Here is a 20,895-nt window from a genome sequence, read left to right on the forward strand (position 1 = left end):
AGTCCCTTTCCATTCTGGGGCAGGCCAGAGTCTTCCGAGTCCCTGGACACCTCCTTGGGAGCTGCCACCAAGGTGAAAGAAAGGGCTAGGTCAGGGCCTCCATTCAGGCACATGTAGGGCGTCGGGGCCCCTGAGTACCCTGGGCTTCTGTGTGAAAGTTCCTTAAAGCTGTCTCAGAGGTGAACCAGTGTGGACCCTCTCTCAGACTCCTCTGGGGGTGTCACTACGGAACCTCTTTGCTCCCAGCCTGAGGATCCCTCAGGATCTGACCAGAGGGAATGTTCAGCACTCGCACTGATTGGGGAAACACAGATTAAAACCTCAGTGGAATTTCACCCTCAGACTAGCAAAAAACAGAGGTTTTCTGATAGTGCAAAATGATGATGAGACATCCCGAAACGGGAACGCCTCTCTGTTTCTAGTCGGCTGCAACCCCTTCGGAGAACATTTCTGGCAGCTTTTAGTGAAGTAAGAATGGCATTTACTGATCATTTGACTTTCCTTGAAAACTCTTATGGCATCATATTTCCTGCAAATAGGAGCCTCTGCGTGCCTTAAGCCAATGACAGACCAGTTGAGCTCCCCAGATTCTGAATCCTGAAGGGAAAGGGCAGTGCCGGTGGCCTGAGGGACTGATGCCCAGTCTGGCGGTGGAGGAGGGAGCAGAGAGAGCTTGGAGCTAGCTCTCTGACTGGAGCAGGCGTGGGAGTCACTCACCCTGTGGGCTTGTCCAGCCACAGGTCCCTGGGCCCGTCCCCATGGTTCCTGCTTGCGTCAGTCTGGGGCAGAGCCTGGGGATTCTCATTTCTAGCAGTCCCCGAGTGCTGCTGCTGCTGCTGCTGCTGGGGCTGGGGCTGTTCCGAGGCCACGCTGGGAGAACCACTGGCTCCGTCGTGAAGAGCCTTGGCCTCTTCATCAGCAAGATGCTCTTTCTAAGCCTCAGTTTCTTCCTTTGTGAACTTGGGCAGTGACGGAACACACTCTCAAAAGATGTTAGGAAGAATAAGATAATGGGGTGGAAACCTCTCAGCACCGTGCTGTCAGGTTGTAAATGCTCAGTAAATGTTACCTAGCACCCTCCTCACTTCTACAGATCTGCCTGCCAGTTCTGCTTATATAATCTAGAGACATTCCCAGGTATGTGTGGAAAGGGATTTACAGCGGGCAGTGCTCACACAGCTTATTGTAACGGTGAAAAGTTAGGAACATGACCACCAGCCTTTGATGGGAGAGGAGTTCAAGGGGTTGTGCAGAGAGGGAGCTAGAGCGAGGGCGGTGAGCTTGGAGGATCTCGAGTGGGGCCTGAAGGGGCCTGAACAGTAGCATCTCACATCTACACCAAACATAAACACATGCAAGCAACACTGATGATTATTTATGGACACAGATGCTCCTCGATTGACGATGGGGTTGTGCCTGATAAACCCATGCTGAGCTGAAAATACTGTAAGTTGAAATGCATGTAACCTAGCAAATATCATTTAGCCTAGCTGGTTTCTACTGAACACAAATCACTTTTGTGCCATTATAAAGTCAAAGAGTCTTAAGTCGAACATCTGTATACGAGTATGAGTGGGGGAAAGCACACAGTGGTGGAAACACGGAAATGAGGCTGGAGGCTCCCTCTGGGAGGTCTGGGGAAATGGACTTGGACTGGGGTACACAGGAACTTCATATCTATCTGCAGTGTTTTATTTCTTTTTGTAAGAAGGATTTTATTTATTTTTAGAGGGAAGGGAAGGGAGGGAGAGAAACATCAATGTGAGAGAGAAACATCGATCGGTTGCCTCTCATATGTTCCCCGACCAAAGACTGAACCCACAGCCCAGGCAGGTGCCCTGACTGGGGATCGAGCTGGCAAACTTCTGCTTCACTGAACGATGCCCAACCCACTGAGCCACACCAGCCAGGGCTGAAATATTTTATTTCTTTAAAAAAAAAAAAGCCAATTGGCAGCATGCCATTAAATTCAGATTTTGGGGTGGTCTAATTTTCATGGTATTGTTTTCTGTCCTTTTCTGTAGCTTGAAGTCGATTTGTTTATTTTTATTTTCTCATTTGGTGTTCTCTTAGCTCAGGATGCTCGTACTACTACCTGTGAGCCTGGCTGGGTGGGTGCTGTGCCTGCCAGCGAGGGCTTGCCCGCTCTTTAATGCGATCTCTGCTCTGAAAACCTGCACTCTTGGTCCTGGACAGCCCCACTTTCCTGTCCTCAAATGTGAATGTGCTTACAATCCTTATGATGAGCGTTTTCCTCTATATGCATGAGTCCTTGAGAGAGACATGGAAAACTATTTGAGTTGCTGCCTTCCCTGGACTGGAGCAGCGGTACTCCCCGGTTGTTCCCAGGACCGTCTTCAGTACTGGCACCTGTTTTCAAGAGGGTGCAATAGCTTCTGCAGAATTTCCTTGGCCGGTGGGCCTGGCCGTAAGGCAGGGGACCGGGTTCCTGATTCGCCTCTGTTACCAGCTCCATGGGGTGAGCTGCTCAGCTTCTGAGCATCAGAGTATTCATCTGTGAACTAGGGAGGTTGGGCTGACGACCTCCGATGAGCCTGCCACTCCATGGGCTGTGATTCTATGAGGATAAAGGCTGTGAATCTGTGGTATAAAGGCTGTGAGTCTCGGCATGAGCAGACAGCAGAGGGAGACTCGGGGGATGTGCTCCTGCAGGCTGCAGTGGGGCTGCAGCGGGGTTGCAGCAGGGAAACTTTGCAGGCTGCGGTGAGCTGCTTCTAGCCTGGTGCTGCACTTAAGCAGAACTCTGAATTTTCCATTACGTTTATGATGAAAGCACCTGTCCATCGGGGAACTTGTATGAGTCTGTGTTGTTTCCGAGGCATTAATTCCACCCAGAAAATGCTCCTAATTTTTGTAAGGGAGCCCCCTTATAAAACCCTCATGGTCAGCCAGGAGGTGCTGCCGGACCATGTCCCGTGGGGTCTGCTGCTGCAGCCCTGTGTTTCCGAGCACTTTTTCTCTGATCAGTAGAAGAAGGCACGAGGCCACTGAACATGCCAGGCATCAGGGGAAGTAGCTTGCATGCTCTCGGGATGTGACATGGAGGCTGGTGACCCATGGGAGCAGATGGCCCATTGCCCCACATCACCCAATTGGCCCAGAGGGCTAAGCCTCGCTCCCTGCACCACACTGGACAGAGTCATCCAGCTGGAGACCCCCGACAGTTCAGCCACACTTTGCCTAGCTATGGCATGAGGCATTTTCTAGAGCTGAGACCCCTCAGCCTGGAGGGGCGATGGGGAGGAGCAGGGCCTGGCTGACAAGCCTCTCCTGTTCACCTCGTAGGAAGCCCACCCGAAGGAGACAATCTTGGTGCTGCCCAGAGGGGCAGAGCCAGGGTGGACACCAGTCCTGTGCCTCAACTACCAGGCTTTGTGCCCTGAATTGCCACAGAGCCACCGGGACTCCAGGGTTTTGCCACCCCTAGCTGTGGACTGGTCACAGCTTTGGTCCCAGGATCCGCTGTCAGGGACTCCCTCCAGTGGCCATTTTTTGACAACTAAAGGGAGCCCCGTTTTTTATAGTGAAGGTTCTCAGCGTAAGGTCCCTTTCGTCCCTTACATGAAAGGCACTCAGACAGTATCTGTCAAATGTCAAATGACTTAGAAACTGTTTCTGGAACTGTGTCATTTACCTACTCACCTAGAGTTTATGGAGTGTTTACTCTGTGCCCAGCACTTTTTAAAGCACTTGGGATACATTAGTGTACAAATAAAAGCACAAATCTCTGTCCTTGAAGAACTGACAGTCTGCTGGCGCTGGCAGAGACAGATACAATAAACATAAGAAACAGGTCAATTCTAGATCCTGCTGTCTGCGACAACATGGATGAACCTGGAGGACATTATGCTAAGTGAAATAAACCAGACACAGTAAGAAAAATACTGCATGATCCAACATGTAGGTAGGACCTAGAAAAAGTCAAATTCATAGAGGAGAAAGCAGAGGGGTGGTTACCAGGAGTGCTGGCTGAGGTGGAGGGATGGGGGATGTTGGTCCCAGGGTACAATTTCTCAGTTACAGGTTTTGAGGATCTAATGTCCAGCATAGTGATTACAGTTAATAATACTGTGGCATATACTAGAAACTTGCTAAGAAAGTGAATCTCAGATACTCTTTTTTTAAAAATTTTTTTTTTAGATTTTTATTTATTTATTTTTAGAGAGGGAAGGGAGGGAGAAAGAGAGAGAGAAACATCAATGTGCAGCTGCTGGGGGCCGTGGCCTACCACCCAGGCATGTGCCCCGACTGGGAATCGAACCTGCGATGCTTTGGTTCGCAGCCCACGCTCAATCTACCGAGTTACGCCAGCCAGGGCTCAGATACTCTTAACACACACAGAAATGGTGACTAGGTAAGGAGATGGTTATACTAATTAGCTTGGCTGTAGTCATAATTTCATTATGTATATACTGTACTTTGCCGTGTATAATGCGCACCCACGTTTTTGTGCGCATTAAACATGGGATTAGAATACCCATGGAATGTAATCATTATACCCATGTATAATGTGCATTCTTATTTTTCTCTCAAAAATTCGGACAAAAAAGTGCGCATTATACATGGCAAAATGTGGTATATCAAAACATGTTGCACACCTGAAATACATACAATTTATTTTTTTAAAAGATTTTATGGCCCTGGCTGGTGTAGCTCAGTGGATTGAGCGCGGCTGGGAACCGAAGTGTCACAGGTTCGATTCCCAGTCAGGGCACATGCCTGGGTTGCAGGCCATGACCCCCAGCAACCACACATTGATGTTTCTCTCTGTCTCTTTCTCCCTCCCTTCCCTCTCTAAAAATAAATAAATAAAATATTTTTTAAAAAGATTTTATGTATTTATTTTCAGAGAGAGGGGAAGGGAGGGAGAAAGAGAGAGAGAGAAACATGGAGCAGCTGCCTTTCACGCGGCCCCAACCGGGTACCTGGCCCGCAACCCAGGCGTGTGCCCTGACAGGGAATCGAGCCGGTGACCTTTCAGTTCGCAAACATTTAAAAACCAAATAGGGTAAATTTAATGCTTCACTTGTTCAATACGGTAGCCAGTACACACGCCTGGCTTAAAGTAGTTAAAATTTTAAAAATATTAAAATTTACTTCCTTAGTCACATTCATCACAGTCCATGTATTTAACTGCTATAAGTGGCTCGTGGCGCGGATACGGACCATTTCCATCATTGTAGAAAGTTCTGTTAAGCAGCATGCTCTAGGGTGTGTTGCTGGTAGGCATGTGCCTTGAGAAAATTAGAGCAAGAGTTTTAAAAAAGAGTGGTGTGGGCTTTGGGGGCAGTTAGGGTAATCGAGGTGTGCCTAATTTGGAAGCTTTTGAAGAAAACCTTGAAGGAGGTGAAGAAGTGAGCCGTGGAATGCCTGGGAGAAGGGCGTCCCAGGCAGAGCGGACTGGCAGGGCAGAGGCGGTCGTGTGCCCACTCAGTGGGAGTGGGGAGGGCAGCACGAACGCTGCAATGGGGGCTGGTCATGCAGAGCCCTAGAGATCGCCATTACCCTGCAGACACCTATCCGGACCCAGAGATAAGAGTACAAACAGGTTCGTACGGCACTGTTTGTAGCAGGAAAAGTTGGAGGTGACACGATCGTCAGTGGGAATGGGGCTGCCTTTGTGCAGTGATCGGGCAGGATGAAGGTGAAAGGTAGGGCGTGCACGGAAGGCATGCTGGAGGCATGGGCTGCCCTGCGAGGGCCATCACCCACCCCCGTACGCTGGGAATATCCTGGGAGCTGGGTTTTGACATGGCCCCGGGGGTGGCTGTGCTCACTGTTCTCAGTCTCCTCCACTGTGACAGGCAGAGGCCAGGGGCTGCTGAGGCCTTCAGACCCTAAACTTCCCACCCTAGTTGGGAACGGTCACCAGCGGGGAGGGAGTTGTCCAGGTGCTGAGATCACAACCCATGGACCACCGGGAAGGGCTAGAGAATCCGAGCAGAGGGTAGGGAACCGTGGGCTTGAAGTGGAAGACGCAGGGTGGCCGCTCTGACTGTCTTCCCCGCTCTCACCAACTATGCTTCCCTGGCAGCGAATGGTCAAGAACCTGGAGAAGGAGCTGGCACTGCTCAAGCAGGAGTTAGCCATCCATGACAGCCTGGTAAGGGGCTGCAGGTGGGGCTGGGGTGACTACGATGTTCGAGGGACTGAGTGAGGTCGGGGGGCAGAAGTGCTAGGTGGGGAGGGGGCGAGAGGGTCAGGGCAGGGATGCTGGATGGGCAGAAGGTCTGGGTGGACTGGGGGCCAGATGGGTAAGGGGGCCATGTAGCCAGGGAGACTGGAGGGACAAAGACTGTGGAGGAGAGGCTGGCGGACCAGTGCTGCCTGGTGGACAGAGGCGTTGGGTGGCCAGGGAACAGAGGCAGGCAGTGGGCAGGAGGAAAAGGGGAAGGGGGCTAGAGGCCTGTCGGGTTAGGGTACAGGACAGACAACATGATGGGTCAGGATCAGGGGAGGCGGGGCAGGCTGGGGGTGTGGCAGGGTGGCAGCAAGGAGTGTGAGTGCAGGGGCTGGGGTTGGAGTCCTCCAGCAGCCTGCCTGGGTTGCTGCTCCCGGCCCAGAGGGGCCTCAAGGCAGGTGCAGCCACCTCTCTCCCATGGCCCTCGTCTCAGAATCCGCCAGCGGCACCCCCTTGGCTGGGAGGAGCAGGCCCACGCTGGGCAGCCTTTGCTTCCCTCACCGACTCCGCCGTCCCTTGCTGACTGGCGCACCTGGCCCTCTGTGAGTCAGGCCCTCTCCACCAGGACCTGGTGGTGAAGGGAGTGGAGCCGGCTCGGTGGCCAGGGCCTGTGCCCATCCTCCCCACCACGGTTCTCAGAATGTCCCCCGCTGCCCCTACGTGGGCTTAGGTGCTTCGAGTTCACGGACATGTATTTCATCCCCCTCCAAGGCCAACCGCTCCCTGGTGAACTACGACGCCCTGGATGAAATTCAGATTGCCGAGATCAACTCCCAGGTGCGGAGGTACCTGGAGGGGACGCTGGACGAGATTGACGTAAGGAGCCCCTCCTCGGGACCCCCATGTCCCACCAACCAGGGCATCTCTGACCTGGGCACACCCCAACATGTGCTGTGCTGGCCATGGAACCTCACGCTGAGTGGGTGCAATGGGTGTAGGGTGGGTGGCGGTGGACCCCTGGCCTCAGAGCCCCTTCAGCCCACCAAGGTCTCAGCATCCATGCATAGGGTTACGAGGCTGTGGGTACCCCACGGAGTGGCTAGCAGCCTGAACAGCTGTACACACAGGAGGCAGTCCACCCCAGTGGGCCCCGGCGCCGGGCTGCCCTGGATCGAGTACCAGCTAAGCTGTCTCCTTGCTGAGTGACTTCAGTGAAGTGCTCCACCCTGTGTACTTTGGGAGCCACACCTATAGAGTGGGGAATGGAACCGAGCTGGGATGAGGCGAGCTGTAGCACCTCCGGTGCTGGCTGTAGCAGGTGGAATAGGCCACTACAGGATGATGATCACACTGGTTGTCTGTAAGACAGACCCCTAAGACCCACGTTGGAGGGGGCCAAGGAGGGAGACAGCCGCATAGGAGAGGGCCCTGAGGGGGAAAGATGCATTGTGTTTTTACAGTGCAGACCAGCAAACTCTTCATCGGGGAGCTGCACGGGCAGACCCCCCATCCTGTTACTGTGGGCAGCTGGGACAACCGAGGGGTGGGCTCTTCTTGCCTGCCCTGCAAGAGCTGCCCCAGACTGACCCTGGGTCAAGGGTAATGCTTGTGGGTTATGGGGCCAAGAGGGAGACGGACGGCCTTCCTCCAGCCACAAGCGTGTATGTGTCTGTACCCACATAGAAAGGTTTGTAAGGGAACCTCGTGAAAGCCAGCGAGAGCTGGGGACAGCACATTTTTTTTTAATTTTCCTTGGTATTTTCAAGAACTAGAATCGTTTTGACTTTACAGAGATCTTCACTTAGAAAAGGTGGTTTTTGTAGCCCTAGTGGATACTTAGGTTGAAAACTGCTAATCAGGTGTTCCCCCGTTCTTGAGAAGGCTTGTGCTGCCACTTTTGTCGAAAGGCTGTTTGCAGATGTCCTGTTCTTGAGACAGATGGTCAATGCCTAGCCCTGGGCTCCTGGCTTCTCCACAAACGGAGACACGGCCTTGGCCCCGGTGCCAGGATCTAACGTCTTCTCCGCAGATCATTAACCTCAGACAGATCCGGGAGGTGTTCAACCAGTTCCGGGTGGTTCTGAGGTAAGGGACCCTCCCGACCCACCCAGCCCCTCCATCGGACTGCCGTCTTCATTTCCTGTGGTTTGGATGTGTCTCCAAGCACACCGCCTCTCTCTCAGGCGTAAGGAGCCAGATCAGAGTCCTCAGGATGTGCCCAGGCCCCTGTGCCCCGAAAGGCTCTGCCTCTGCGCGCTCAGATCCTCCCACCCTTCCCTTCCCTGGGGGAAGCCTGGACGACAGCCCTCCACTCAAGGGCTACTCGGAGAGGAGGCAGTCCCTAGTGGATGTTTCCTGAGTTCATCAACTGCACAGGACGCCCTGAGCGTGGCCAGAGCAGGGCATCGTGATTACTCCCTGCTCCCCAAGCCCCCCCTCAGGAGGCACTTGTGGTTTCTTTGGGTACATATATCCCTGTGGCCTGAGTGGCTTATGTTGGGTAGTATCACGGACGCTGATCACGTGGTTCCAAAGGACTGCTAGAGACAACCCAGGTGGGGAAGTGTGGTCCCAGTGCCAGCTTACAGTCCTGTTCAAGTCGTCTTGGAGCAGTTGAGCCTGGCACATAGGGTGGGCGCTGCAGATTTACGGGCTTGACGGTGGGTATTGTGTGCAGTGGGGACTCAGGGGCATAGAGTGAGCTGCTTTTGCCTGTCCTGGTTCGTAGTAGAGGCCTGGCTCCTTTGCAAGGGGCCAAGCCCAAATGACTTCTAACTCTAGTACATGGCTCAGCATGGCCCCCAGTGTGAAGTTTTCTTTCACTCTCTCCCCCAAGCCAACAAGAACAGGAAGTAGAGTCCAGTTTGCGCCGGAAGTACACGCTCATAGACAAGAATGACTTTGCAGCCATTTCTGCTGTCCAGAAGGTAAGCACAGTTGCCTTTTGCTGACAGCATTCGTGTCAGGTTTTCCTATGCCCAGTCCTTCCCAGAGGCCGCAAGTGTCCTGCATTAGAGCCAGGCTAGGAACAGAGGAAGGGGACACCAGGGTGAGTGTGGGGTGGCCTGTGCAAGAGTAAACCACATAGGGTTCAAAATGATCTCCAGAACTGGAGACAAGGCTAGTAACAAGCAGGGCCAATTCCTGAAGTTGGGTGGGAGCAGCCCTTAGGATCCTCAGGGTGTGGAGGCAAACACCAGATCAGGGAGAGGAGTTAATGTGGAAAGTGGACCTTTGATGGGGTGGTCAGAGACGGATTTGTGGGGACAGCCTGAAGCTAACAGCAGCAGCAGCCACCACATCTTGGCGTGGGCTACACATGCCCATCTCAGCCTTGGGCCCGTACACACGTGGGTGCCCGGGGGGCCCCTGCTCTTCCTCTAACCCTGGGCCCTGTGGCTGGCCTCTCTCCAGGCAGGGCTTATAGATGCGGATGGTCACCTGGTCGGTGAGCCTGACGGACAAGGCTTCGGAGTTGGGGTTGCCCCTTTTTCCGCCAAATCCGGGAAGAAGGCCAAGTCCAAGAAGACATTGAAAGAGCAGCTCGGGTAAGTGACCTCCCTGCTGCTCTGCCTGGTCGGTACCTGGCCCTCCTTGGCTGCTGAAAGGGAGGACAAACGATCGTCCTTTTCCCCCTGATGTCTTAGCAACTATGTGGTCACAGTGCATGTCACTGCTGCCAATACCAGTAACATCTGCGGGGCCCAGGCGGGTCTGGTCACTTGTCCTCTGCACAGCAACCCCATGAGCTGGGAGTTCATTTGACTGATGAGGAAATCGAGGCTCAGAAAGGGGAAGTCACTTCCAAGGTCACACTGCTGCTGGCAGTCGAGCCGAAGTGAGAAAGCCTCGCCAGCATCTGTTCTCCAGTATCTCACGTGGAAACCCCACCTCCCAACAGGGTCCTTCGGGGGCCCTCACACCACCCTAAAGCTCCAGCTGACCTCTCAGGCGGGACCCTTTGTGTGTGCAAGGTGGGAAGAGGGTCAGGGTTCACTCAGTGAGCCGCTCTTATTAAGCCACGTTTGCGCTGTGCAGTGATGGACAGGCTCTGGAGCACAGGTTCTGGAGGCGATGCCTGTGTTCACCTCCTTACTCTGCGTTCTCATCCATGGGGTCACCTTGTTTAAGGCGTGAGAGCCTCTCTGTGCCTTGATTTCTCATCTCTAAAATGGGAATAATAAGCCTGGTGGGGTAGCTCAGTTGGTCAGAGCATTGTCCTGATACCCCAAGATTTCAGGTTCGATCCCCAGTTAGGGCACACACAAGAATCAACCAGTAAATGCCTAAATAAATGGAACGACAAATTTATGTTTCTTTCTCTCTTCCTTCCTTCCTCTCTCTCTCTCCCTCTCTCTGAAATCAATAAATTAAAATTTAAAACATAAAGTGGGAATAATAATAGCATCAGTGTCACTGGGGTTGTTGTGAGGATAAGTGAGCAAATGCACTCCCTGTACCTGGAAAGGAAATGGGAGTCTGTCGTTACTGTTGTTATCACTTGTGAAAGAGTGCGGGCCACAGCTGGGTGCAGAGTTGGGTAGCAGGGACTGCTGACGCCCCTGGCTGCCTCCTGCTCTCCAGGAAGGGCAGTCACACCCTAGCACTCTCTGTTCGGCGGCCAGGTAATCAGTGCAATAATAGGTGGATCGATGCTTGCCCCCTCCCCCAGCAAAGCACATCTGTTGCAAGAAAATGAAAAGAGGAGGAAACAGCAGAAAGAACTGTGGGCACCCGTCCTCCTGTCAGCTCAGGCCTACTCAGATGTGCCTCTCTTGGGGGGGACCTGTGTGCCATCAATTGGAGAGGGCAGGTGGCCACTTTCCTGGGGGCGGGGGTGGTCACTGATGTAGGCCGGGAGGGAGTGCAGGTCCTGGACTGTCAGAGCAGACCTGTCCTGCTTTCCCACGGGCCCACAGGCAGACCCAGCCTGGAGGGAGGCTCTGCAGCTCTTTCCCAGACACTCCTGTGTGACTAGTACCTCAGCAGCCAGATGCTCCTGTGAGCAGCCTGCAGCCACCCTCCAGGTTCCTGTGCTTTCACACCTGGGGATGGATGTCCTACTCTTCCCAGCTGTCTCCTGCTGAGACTGCTGAAGGGACAGTTCCTTATCCTCATAAAAAGGAGAAGGCTCTCCTCTTTCTCTTCAGCTGTGTGGCTCAGGGTCATACTCTTTGTCCTCTGGCCTAGGCATGTGGTCAACACAGGGGCTGAGCAGGATGGCACTTCTGGGGTGTAAGCGCTGAGAAAGGTCACTCCGTCAGCGGGCGCCTGACTGAGCCCTGGGGTCTTCCTGCCTTCCCCTTCCAGCTCTGCAGCGAGAAAGGATGGGGCCGGCAGCCCCGTGAGCAGCAAGGATGTGGACATTTCCACCTCCAAGACCCAGCTGACCGCGTCCTCCAAAGATGGAGATGTGAAAGACATGCTTTCGCGGGACCGGGAGACCTCCAACTTCGAGACCCTTCCCTCCGAGTCCCCCAAGGAGGAACAGCGCCCACCCAGGTGACCATCTGACACTAGCTCCTGCACCAGGTCATCCAAAACCAGAGCGTGATCCACAACACGTAAAGAGCGCCTGCAGATAAAACAGGCAAAGACTAGGAGCATGGTTCAAAAGCAAGAAACATGGTGGCTGTACACATGCAAGATGGTCCCACATCAGGAGTCATCCAGGATATACAATTATTAATTGATTAATTAACTTTAGAGAGGGGCGAAGGGAGGGAGGAAGAGGAGAGAAACATTGGCATGAGAAGTGTCGATCTGCTTGTTGCCTCTCGCATGCACCCTGACTGAGGACCGGACTGGCCACCTTTTCCTTGCAGGTTGACTCCCAACCAGCCGAGCCACACCGGTCAGGGGAGGGCACACAATTACACATGGAATCATTTAGACCCTCCAGACAGCCATTATTTTAATAATTGAATTTACATATTTTTGGAATAAGTAATGTACTTAAAATTTTTTCAAGATATTAGACCCTTTTCCTCCAGCTACAATTACTCTAGTGAGTGAGTAATTACGTGTTTAGGAATCTATCCTGAGGAAATAATTAAGAGAGATGTGGAAAAAGATTTATGCAAAAAAAAATTCATTGCCTCATTAATTTCAAAAGCAAACAAGCCATTTTGTAAAAACACCTTAATAGCCAACATTAGGGGAAGGGCTCTGAGTGAATTATTATCTCCTCCCTTGAAATGTACATGGATGAACATGAAGAATTTTTTTCCTGTAGCCTGTGAACATTGCCAAACAGTTAGAGAAACTGAAAGAACTATACAGCGAACAGCCCCGTGATTTTGCAGCTCACGTGTTACCATACTTATTTCATCACGTGTCCATCTTTCTCCCCTTTCCTCCACCCATGCGCTTCACAGTAGGGTGCAGGCAAGGCCCTTCCCCGGCCCCAGCGCTCCGTCTTACATCTCACGACCTACAGTGCTCAAAGGAATTGTCATAGCATGAAAGAGTGCTTCTGAGGAGAAAGATGTAAAGTTTTATATACCACACGATCCCAAACATTTAAAAACCTATCAGAGAAATCCCTGGAGGAGGTACACCAAAGTGTGGCTGTCAATAGGTAGTGAGTGAGTGGTCGTTTTGCTTTCTGTGTGTCACACACTGGTTCCCTCGCTGTCCTCACTTTCTGCAGGGCTCATGTGCCCTTGTGTGCTGAGTGACACAGAGACGGGGGAGTGATTCCTGCAGTCCAGCTCCTGTCTAGGCTGGCGGGGTGGTGCCCAGGAATGCTGGCCCCCTGCTCACAAAGCCCCAGGGCAGAAAGGTGAAGTGCCCCGTGGCTCTAACATAGCTGTCCCCTCCCCCCCACAACCCCACTGCATCTTCAGGCCTAGCACCCCACCCTCCAAGCCTGTGGCCTTTGAGGATTTTAAGAACGAGCGAGGGAGTGAGATCAACCGCATCTTCAAAGAAAACAAGTCCATCTTGAACGAGCGGAGGAAAAGGGCCAGCGAGATCACACAGCGCATCAATGCCATCAAGCAGGAGATTGACGTGACCAAGGCAGCGTTAGATTTCCAGAAGTCACTGCGGGAAAAGCAAGGTAAATGTGATGGGATGGGGCGGCTGTGGCCTGGGGGATCCTGCTTAGAATGCGACCACCTGGGCACTGGAGGACAGGGATGGGAGGGCCCGCCTGGGGTATGAGGGTGCAGCCTTCATCCCTGCGCCATCACTGGGTTGTAGTCAGCCCTGGGGAGCCACAGGGTCCTTCCTTGCCAACCCGCCCCTTCCTGTGGGTCCCCCATTATTGCTTTATCTCAGATGCAGGGGCTAGTCCTTCCGCCTACATGTGCTGCTGCCTCCCTACGGAGAAACAGGCTTTTGGTCTTACGGGGGCTTCTCCAGGGAGAGTGTTGGCTGGGGACCCCCACAAGGTCCCTGGGTCCTGGTGTGGTCTCTTCACTGCTCACAGTGGTCTGGCTGGGGTGGGAATGCTGGTCAAGACATGAGAACCCAGGAGAGCAATGAGAATGTACATGCCAGAGGGCCAAGGGACTCACTGTCACTAGGACCACTCCTCAGGCTAACCCCCCAGCACCCATGCTGGCTTGGCAAAGACTCATCTCCTAAGGCAGGTGGTGTGGGAGCCATCAGGCTGAGGGAGCCAGGACCCACACATGGGGAGGGCGCTCACCTGGTGACCCTGACCTGGTGCTCTTGTCCCAGTGGCAGACACTGCCCACACCTGTACTGTGGGCCAAGGACCCTCAAGCTTGAATGTGCAGAGGACTCACCTGGAAGGGCTGGTCAAGTGCAGATTCCCAGGCCTCAACCAGTGGTTCTGACTCAGTAGATCTGGAGCAGGGCCCAGAACCTGCGTTTTAATGAGGGCCCATTCCAACTCTGAGGCTGGCGGTCTAGAGGCCCCACTCTTACTCTTCACATCCCTGGCTTGTTCCGCTGGTCTTTTTCCAGACAGGGCACGCCACAGGTCGCTGGGCTCTCTCCTGCCACATCGCAGTGGCATCCCAGACTGGTCTTTATGAACGATCTCACTGATGACCTGGGACGTCCCCAGATGTCACCTGGTTTATTTGTCAACGTCAGGTGGATCATCTGACTCACAGGGGGTTACATTTGATTCCTTTACTTCTCAGCAACTTTATTTCCAAGTTCTTGGTGCCACTGTGCTCACACCCTACTGACCAACCGTGACATACTATTGCAGAGGGCACAGACCTTCCTGGGCCTGGGAAACGGGAAGGTGGGTGATGGTGGCACCAGACATGCCCCCACCCAGAACATTCAGGGTGAAGTTCTTACAGAACCAGCAATCACTTCTTTGTCCCTCTGCACACATCTTCTTTGAATACGCCACCTTTTTACATGTTTACTTGTTTTAAGTAATGTATACGAATGGTATGCTGACATAGCTTTCATGCCTAAACATACCTGAAAATGGATATTTAACAGTTTTTACTTATTATTGGGACAGTGCTTTAACCAACTGAGCCACCTGGCCAGGGCTGAAAATGGATATTTTTAAAGGATGACATGAAGAAGAAATAATATTTTATTTATTTTTAAAAGGTTTTATTTATTTATTTTTAGAGAGGGGAAGGGAGGGAGAAATAGAGGCGATCACCATCAATGTGTGGTTGTCTCCTGAGCACCACCCCACTGGGGACGTGGCCCGCAACCCAGGCATGTGCCCTGACCAGGTATGGAACCAGGGACCCTTTGGTTGGCAGTGTGGTGTTCAACCCATTGAGCCATAGCAGCCAGGGCTGAAGAAGAAATACTATTTTAAAATACTTGAAATTTTATCTGTCAGCATCGAAAAACATGTTTGCTCTTTTCCCTCCAAAGTAGCTATTTTCCCAATGGTTGTTTTTTTGCTTTTTTTTTTAATTTAATTTTATTTATTTTTAGAGAGAGGGGGAAGGAGGGAGAAAAAGAGAGAAACATCATTGTGCAAGAGAAGCATCAATTTGTTGCCTCTTGCACGTCCCCAACTGGGGGCCCAGCCCACAACCCAGGCCTGTGCCCTGACTGGGAATCAAACCGGCCACCTTTTAGTATGCAGGCGGCGCTCAACCCACTGAGCCACGCCAGCCAGGGCTCCCATTGGTTGTTAAACTATCAAATAAAATACCTTTATCTTGAAAGAACAGATCAAGTAAATTCATTTTAAAAACTCCCTGCTGGGCACCTTGATTGGCAGCTACTTATCAGCCCAGAAAGGTCAGGAATTTAGAACATTTATAATTAGTCTTTTGTGAAAGAAAAATGGAAAATCATCTTAAGTTCAAGTCTTTGAAGTTTTTTCCTTGATGATACCCAGAGAACCCTGGGCGGTAACAGTGGCCAGAGACATCCCCACCTCACAGAGTCCTGTAAAGACTCTGTGAGGGATTTGTGTCTGTCAAAGTGACCTGGTCGGGACATCCCACAGCGCACAGCTGCTCTGCCCCGAAAGCAGGGGACCTGGTGAGGTGACTCTGGACTACTGCCCCACTCCAGGTACCCTGAACGGGGACCTTTGCCTCTTCATTAATAGTGTCAGTGACACTTAACACGTCCTACTTCTCCTTCGCAAACTTCACTCGAAGTGCCAGTATCTTCCTCCGACATCTGGGGACTGCCGCATGCACCCCAGCCACACGTGCCAGCCTCGCTTTCCAGGGGTCCTGGGGTGGAAGTCCCGCACCCTGGGGTGGTTGACGTGACACGTTTGCTGAGCTTTCAAGGTGCTGTGGGCAGCAGGTAGCTGGGTGAATGGCTGCACAGACGACGTTACTTTGTCCTAACCCAACAGTCCTCACTGAAGTGACCTTAGAAAAGGCCCAGGCAAAGAGGCCCTGAGTGCAGCATAGGACGGATAGCGCGATCAACTCCCCTCCTCCCGGAGCCTCTGACAGCTGCTCAGTATGACTCAGACGTCCGATTGTCCCAAGCAGGAGGGTAGCTGATGGACATTCCAGTCATCAGGAAGACAGTCTGGCCCTGGCTAGGTAGCCCAGTTGGCTACAGCATCATCCCCACGCACTAAGGTTGCAGGTTCGATCCCAGTCAGGGCACATACAAGAATCAACCAAGGAATGCATAAATAAGTGGAACAACAAAACTGATGTTTTTTTCTCTCTCTCTCTCTCTCTCATATCAATACATTTTTTAAAAAGACAACCTGAAATGTGGGTTTACATGTACTGTTAATAATAAGGAACCTGCACTGGCTGGTGTGACTCGGTGGATTGAGTGCCAACCTGTGAACCAAAGGGCTGCCAGTTCGATTCCCTGTCAGGACATACCCATGGGTTGCGGGGTGCATGAGAGGCAACCACACATTGATGTTTCTGTCCCTCTATTTCTCCCTCCTTTACACTCTAAAAATAAATTAAAATCTTAAAAATAAAAATAAAAAATAATACTAAGGAACCTTGCCCAAGTGCCTTGTGGAACTAGCCAGTGGTGGCAGTTCATGTATATAATTTACAAAGGAGGTAAACATCCGTATAATAGAGGACCTACTGAATATATTTGGCTGATGGGGTTTAAGACCAAAATACATGTGAAGCATGGGCCATCTCTATCCTTGCCCCTGCCCACCCCTCCTCTTGGTCCTAGAAATGGCAGCGTGGCCCTCTGACCTGAGCTCCCTCCCCCCGTGAGGCACGTCCTGGTAGCCTGGCCTCCCTCGGCTTTGCCCAGCCCATGCGGTGCCCTAGCCTTTCCTCTCGCCTCCTGTGCTGCGCGTTGCCAGCACGCTCCTCTCTTTCTGGACTGCCTTCCTCCCCTCGCCGCAGGTGGGCACTTCATTCCCTGATCGCCATCCTCCTCCCACAGGTGAGTATGAAAACAAGGGGCTGATTATCATCGACGAGGAGGAGTTCCTGCTGATCCTGAAGCTCAAAGACCTCAAGAAGCAGTACCGTTCCGAGTACCAGGACCTGCGTGACCTCAGGGCTGAGATCCAGTACTGCGAGCACCTTGTGGATCAGTGTCGCCACCGCCTGCTCACAGGTGCACCATTTGGGAAGGCTGGCTGACCGTCGGAGGTTCCGGGGTGCACAGGGCAGGGCCCCCTCGTGGGGTCTAGAAGCAGCTTCAAAGCTTCTCTCTGGCAGGGGCAGGGGCAGGGGCTGGGCAGGAGCTTCAGATGTTTGTTTCGGGACTTTTTGGGCAGGAGACAGAGATGGGAAAGGGTGAGACCCTACAGCACAAAGTGACAGAGGGTGAACCTGGGACAAGCACACAGAGCCTTTACCTGCTTCCTCAGGCACTCCCCCACACCTCACAGAGCTGTCTCCCCTCCTCCTTGCAGAATTTGATATCTGGTACAACGAGTCCTTCTTCATCCCCGAGGACGTGCAGGCGGCACTGAAGCCGGGCAGCAGCATCCGGCCAGGCATGGTGCCTGTCAACAGGATTGTGTCTCTGGTGAGCGCCACGGGGTCGGGGTGGGATGACGGGTGAGCAGGGGGCAGTGGGCAGTGCCCCTTGTCCTCTGCTCTCCCCACAAACATGGCAGTGCGTGGGCTGCTCCTAGCCTCTCCCACGGCTGTCCAGGCAGGTGGGAAGCTACAGGTCCCTACCTAGTTATCAAGGATGGGGTCACAGATAACACCAGTTACGGTTGCCACCCTTTTGGGTGGCTCATCCTGTCCAGGTGCCAGTGATGACGCTGGCAAACATGGGCCTGAGAGACTGTGAGCTGCCATGGGCGGGGATTGCAAACCCAGCGAGGGGCTGCCCTGATGCCCACCGCAGGCCTCGTCAGGGTGAATCCTCAGCGATGCCAGGTGTAAGGGACTGTCCTGAGTTGGGCCTCTCCTAGGGAGAAGATGACCAGGACAAGTTCAGCCAGCTGCAGCAGATGATGCTGCCCGATGGCCCCGATTCCATCTCCTTCTACAATGCCAAAGTCAAGACAGAACAAAAGGTAACTCGGGAGGTTCACATCTCCGGGAAGGAGGGCCCCAGGGACCTCATTACTAGGACGCCCAGGACCACACTCCTCACTTTGGAGAGGTAGAGGAGGAATGTGCCAACTCAGGGAGATCCAGGCACCTAGAGTCAGTGGGTACCTTCCGCCAGCCCGAGTCCAGGGGCTGGACTGAGCCCCTTAGGGGTCCCATAGACCGTGCCAGGCCCAGACATGGCTGACGAGTGCCAAGGTGGCCCATGTGAATCATCCCTTTGTCCAGCATGTCCGCACTGCAGAGGCTACCCACCCATTAGTCACTTAGTAGCCATCCCGGTATCACATCAGCTGTCAATGGTGTTGCCGTGCTCGTGTGCACGTCACCCTCATTTTACTTAATGATGGCCCCAAAGAATAAGGGTTGCGATGTTAGCAATACGGATATGCCAAAGAAAAGGCGTAAATGTGTGTGTGTGTGTGTGTGTTTATATTTACAAGATGAAGAGTTATGGGGATGGACGGTGGAGATGGTTGTGCAACACTATGAATGCATTTCACACCACTGAACTGTATACTCAAAGATTGTGAAGATGGTGTATTTTACTACAATGAAAAATTGTGGCGGGGAGAGAATTCCAGTTAGTGTGAGAGCTTCGGCTTCAGTTCCCCAACCTTGTGGGGAGTCTAGGACTCATCCACATGTTCCAGATTGGTTTTAGCGTTTGCCTGCTCGCGGCCCACTGTCCCTGTTTCAGCTCACGTTCCCACCCGCCTTCTGGGAGCCTGGCAGTGCGCTCAGAGGGCCGGATTCGTGAGCACCTGGCCGCTCTGCCGAGGAAGGGCCCTTCCGAGTACACGGACCCCCACCTCTTTTCTTCCTGAACTTAATTCTTGCCAGAAACTTGCAAGTGGGCCCTTGAAACGTGCATGTCTCCTTCGAAACATGCCGGACACACCATTTAAAAAGTTTTACATACCTTCTTTAGGATTAAAACCTGAATTTTATTTCTCACAGGATTGGGGCTAGTGAGAGGGAATCCTTGCCCCCAGACCAGTATTTGCAGGACGAACGAGGGGGTGGGGGCGGGTGTTAAGTGGCATGGCCTCCGAGCCCTTGTTGAGTCTGCGCCTCCTCATCAACCTCTGTTCTCTCCCCTTCTCTGTGTCCAGCACAACTACTTGAAAACCATGATGGGCCTCCAGCAGGCACACAGAAAATAGGGACTCACCGCCAGCTCCTTGAAGGACAAGAACCCGGCTGGAACCCTAGCAACTCCCGCCCGCCCTGGTGGGACTGCCGAACCACCTGCCCCGAGTTCCAGCCGGTCTGCTCCAAGGCTGGGGCCCAGCTCAGAGAGGACACAGTGGCCGGCCGGCCGGCCTGCTAGGAGGAACGTCCTTCCTGGGGCACCGTTGCCTGTGTTCACAGAACACTTGGGGTTTGAACTCACTGTCTTGTATGCAGGGACAAGATAAAAGAACTTTGTAGTCTGGACTTTAAGTGCTTGTCCAAGTCCTTATTTTATTCTCTGTCTGGGAGGATGTCTTTCCTATGTGCAGGTGGGGTCAAAACGGGATCTTCAGTGAGAAAGGGGAAACGTAGCTCAGCCAGGCTCCTCCCAGCAAGCCTTTGTCCCACTGGTCAGCCTCTCCCCTTCCCTGCATGGACCTCCTGGGGGCGAGTGGGGCCTCGGGAGCCCTGGTTCTCACCGCCCCCTCAGACTAGGTGTTCAGTGCATCCTCGGTGTACTCCTGAGCCAGTGAAGGCGGGAGACCCTCCTTCACCATCATTCAGATAGGACTGGGTCTAGGAAAAATGGCTAAAGGCAGATTTTTATCTCAAAACAAGAGGAGCCTTAAAATGAGCGTAGTCCCACCATGAAGTTAGCAGCCAGAGCCCCACCCTGGGAGGCTGCCTGGTGAGGAGCATGTGGCACCTGTACCAGATGAAAGTTTGAACTATATGGCGTCTGTCCAACAAAGACCCCAGGATTCTGTTCTTCAAGCCAGCAACGAGCAGGCGGATGGGAGTTTTGTTGAAAAGAGGAAGCAGAGAGGCTTTCCTTGAGGTCTCTCCCCTCGCTCCTTCCTATCCAGCTCTTTTCTCTTTTAAAACATTTTTTATTTGTCAATTACATTTTACAGTCAATATTGTTTTTAAAAGATTTTATTCATTTATTTTTAGAGGGGAAGGGAGGGAGAAAGAGAGGGAGACAAACACTGATTGGTTACCTGTCATATGCACCCCGACCAGGGACTGAACCCGCAACCCAGACATGTGCTCTGACAGGGAATCGAACCTGCAGCCCCTCATTCTGTGGGATGATGCCCAACCAACTGAGCCGCATTGGTCAGGGCAATATTATTTTGTATTAGTTTCAGATGTACTGGCCTCTTTCTCTTTAGCTGACTGATACATAATGGTCTTGAAACAACTTTTAGAGACTCCTTCTATCCCGAGGCTTCCCCTGGGCGATACACAGGTCGCTGACCAACACTGACGGTGTGCACACAGCCCTATTGGTCAGTTCTTATGTTTCTTTTGATTGTAGCCAAAGAGGCAGGTCTGCCCACCCTCCCAGCTATTGGAGGCCTTGGGCAGAGAGTTCTGATTCTTGCCCTTCCTGACTGCTCAGGCCCTTACCAGGCCTTGTTTGGGGTTCCCAGGTCTGTGGGAGCATATCAGGAAACAGGACGCAGCAAACAGGATTCGTTATCTTTTTTAAAAAAAATTTTATTTACCTTTAGAGGGGAAGGGAAGGAGAGGGGGAGAGAAATATCAATGTATGGTTGCCTCTCGTGCATCCCCCACTGGGAACTGGCCTGCAACCCCAGGCATGTGCCCTGACTGGGAATCGAACCTCGA

At 52.7% G+C, this 20,895-nt stretch overlaps 1 protein-coding gene across 1 annotated transcript in view; it reads left to right on the forward strand.

Annotated features, from left to right (window-relative positions):
• The window catches only part of KIF9 (kinesin family member 9), a 42,620-nt gene extending 22,491 nt beyond the window's left edge, over nucleotides 1-20,129 (forward strand). Inside the window, 11 exon segments of the mRNA XM_028518926.2 lie at nucleotides 6,056-6,124; nucleotides 6,914-7,018; nucleotides 8,172-8,227; nucleotides 8,979-9,069; nucleotides 9,557-9,690; nucleotides 11,453-11,644; nucleotides 12,991-13,205; nucleotides 16,952-17,128; nucleotides 17,430-17,545; nucleotides 17,943-18,047; nucleotides 19,200-20,129. Coding sequence (XP_028374727.2) covers nucleotides 6,056-6,124; nucleotides 6,914-7,018; nucleotides 8,172-8,227; nucleotides 8,979-9,069; nucleotides 9,557-9,690; nucleotides 11,453-11,644; nucleotides 12,991-13,205; nucleotides 16,952-17,128; nucleotides 17,430-17,545; nucleotides 17,943-18,047; nucleotides 19,200-19,250 — 1,311 coding nt within the window. The 3' untranslated portion in view covers nucleotides 19,251-20,129.
• The last annotated feature ends 766 nt before the right edge of the window (nucleotides 20,130-20,895 follow it).

This window comes from Phyllostomus discolor, chromosome 7 (assembly GCF_004126475.2).
Source record: "Phyllostomus discolor isolate MPI-MPIP mPhyDis1 chromosome 7, mPhyDis1.pri.v3, whole genome shotgun sequence".
Classification (NCBI taxonomy): Eukaryota; Metazoa; Chordata; class Mammalia; order Chiroptera; family Phyllostomidae; genus Phyllostomus; species Phyllostomus discolor.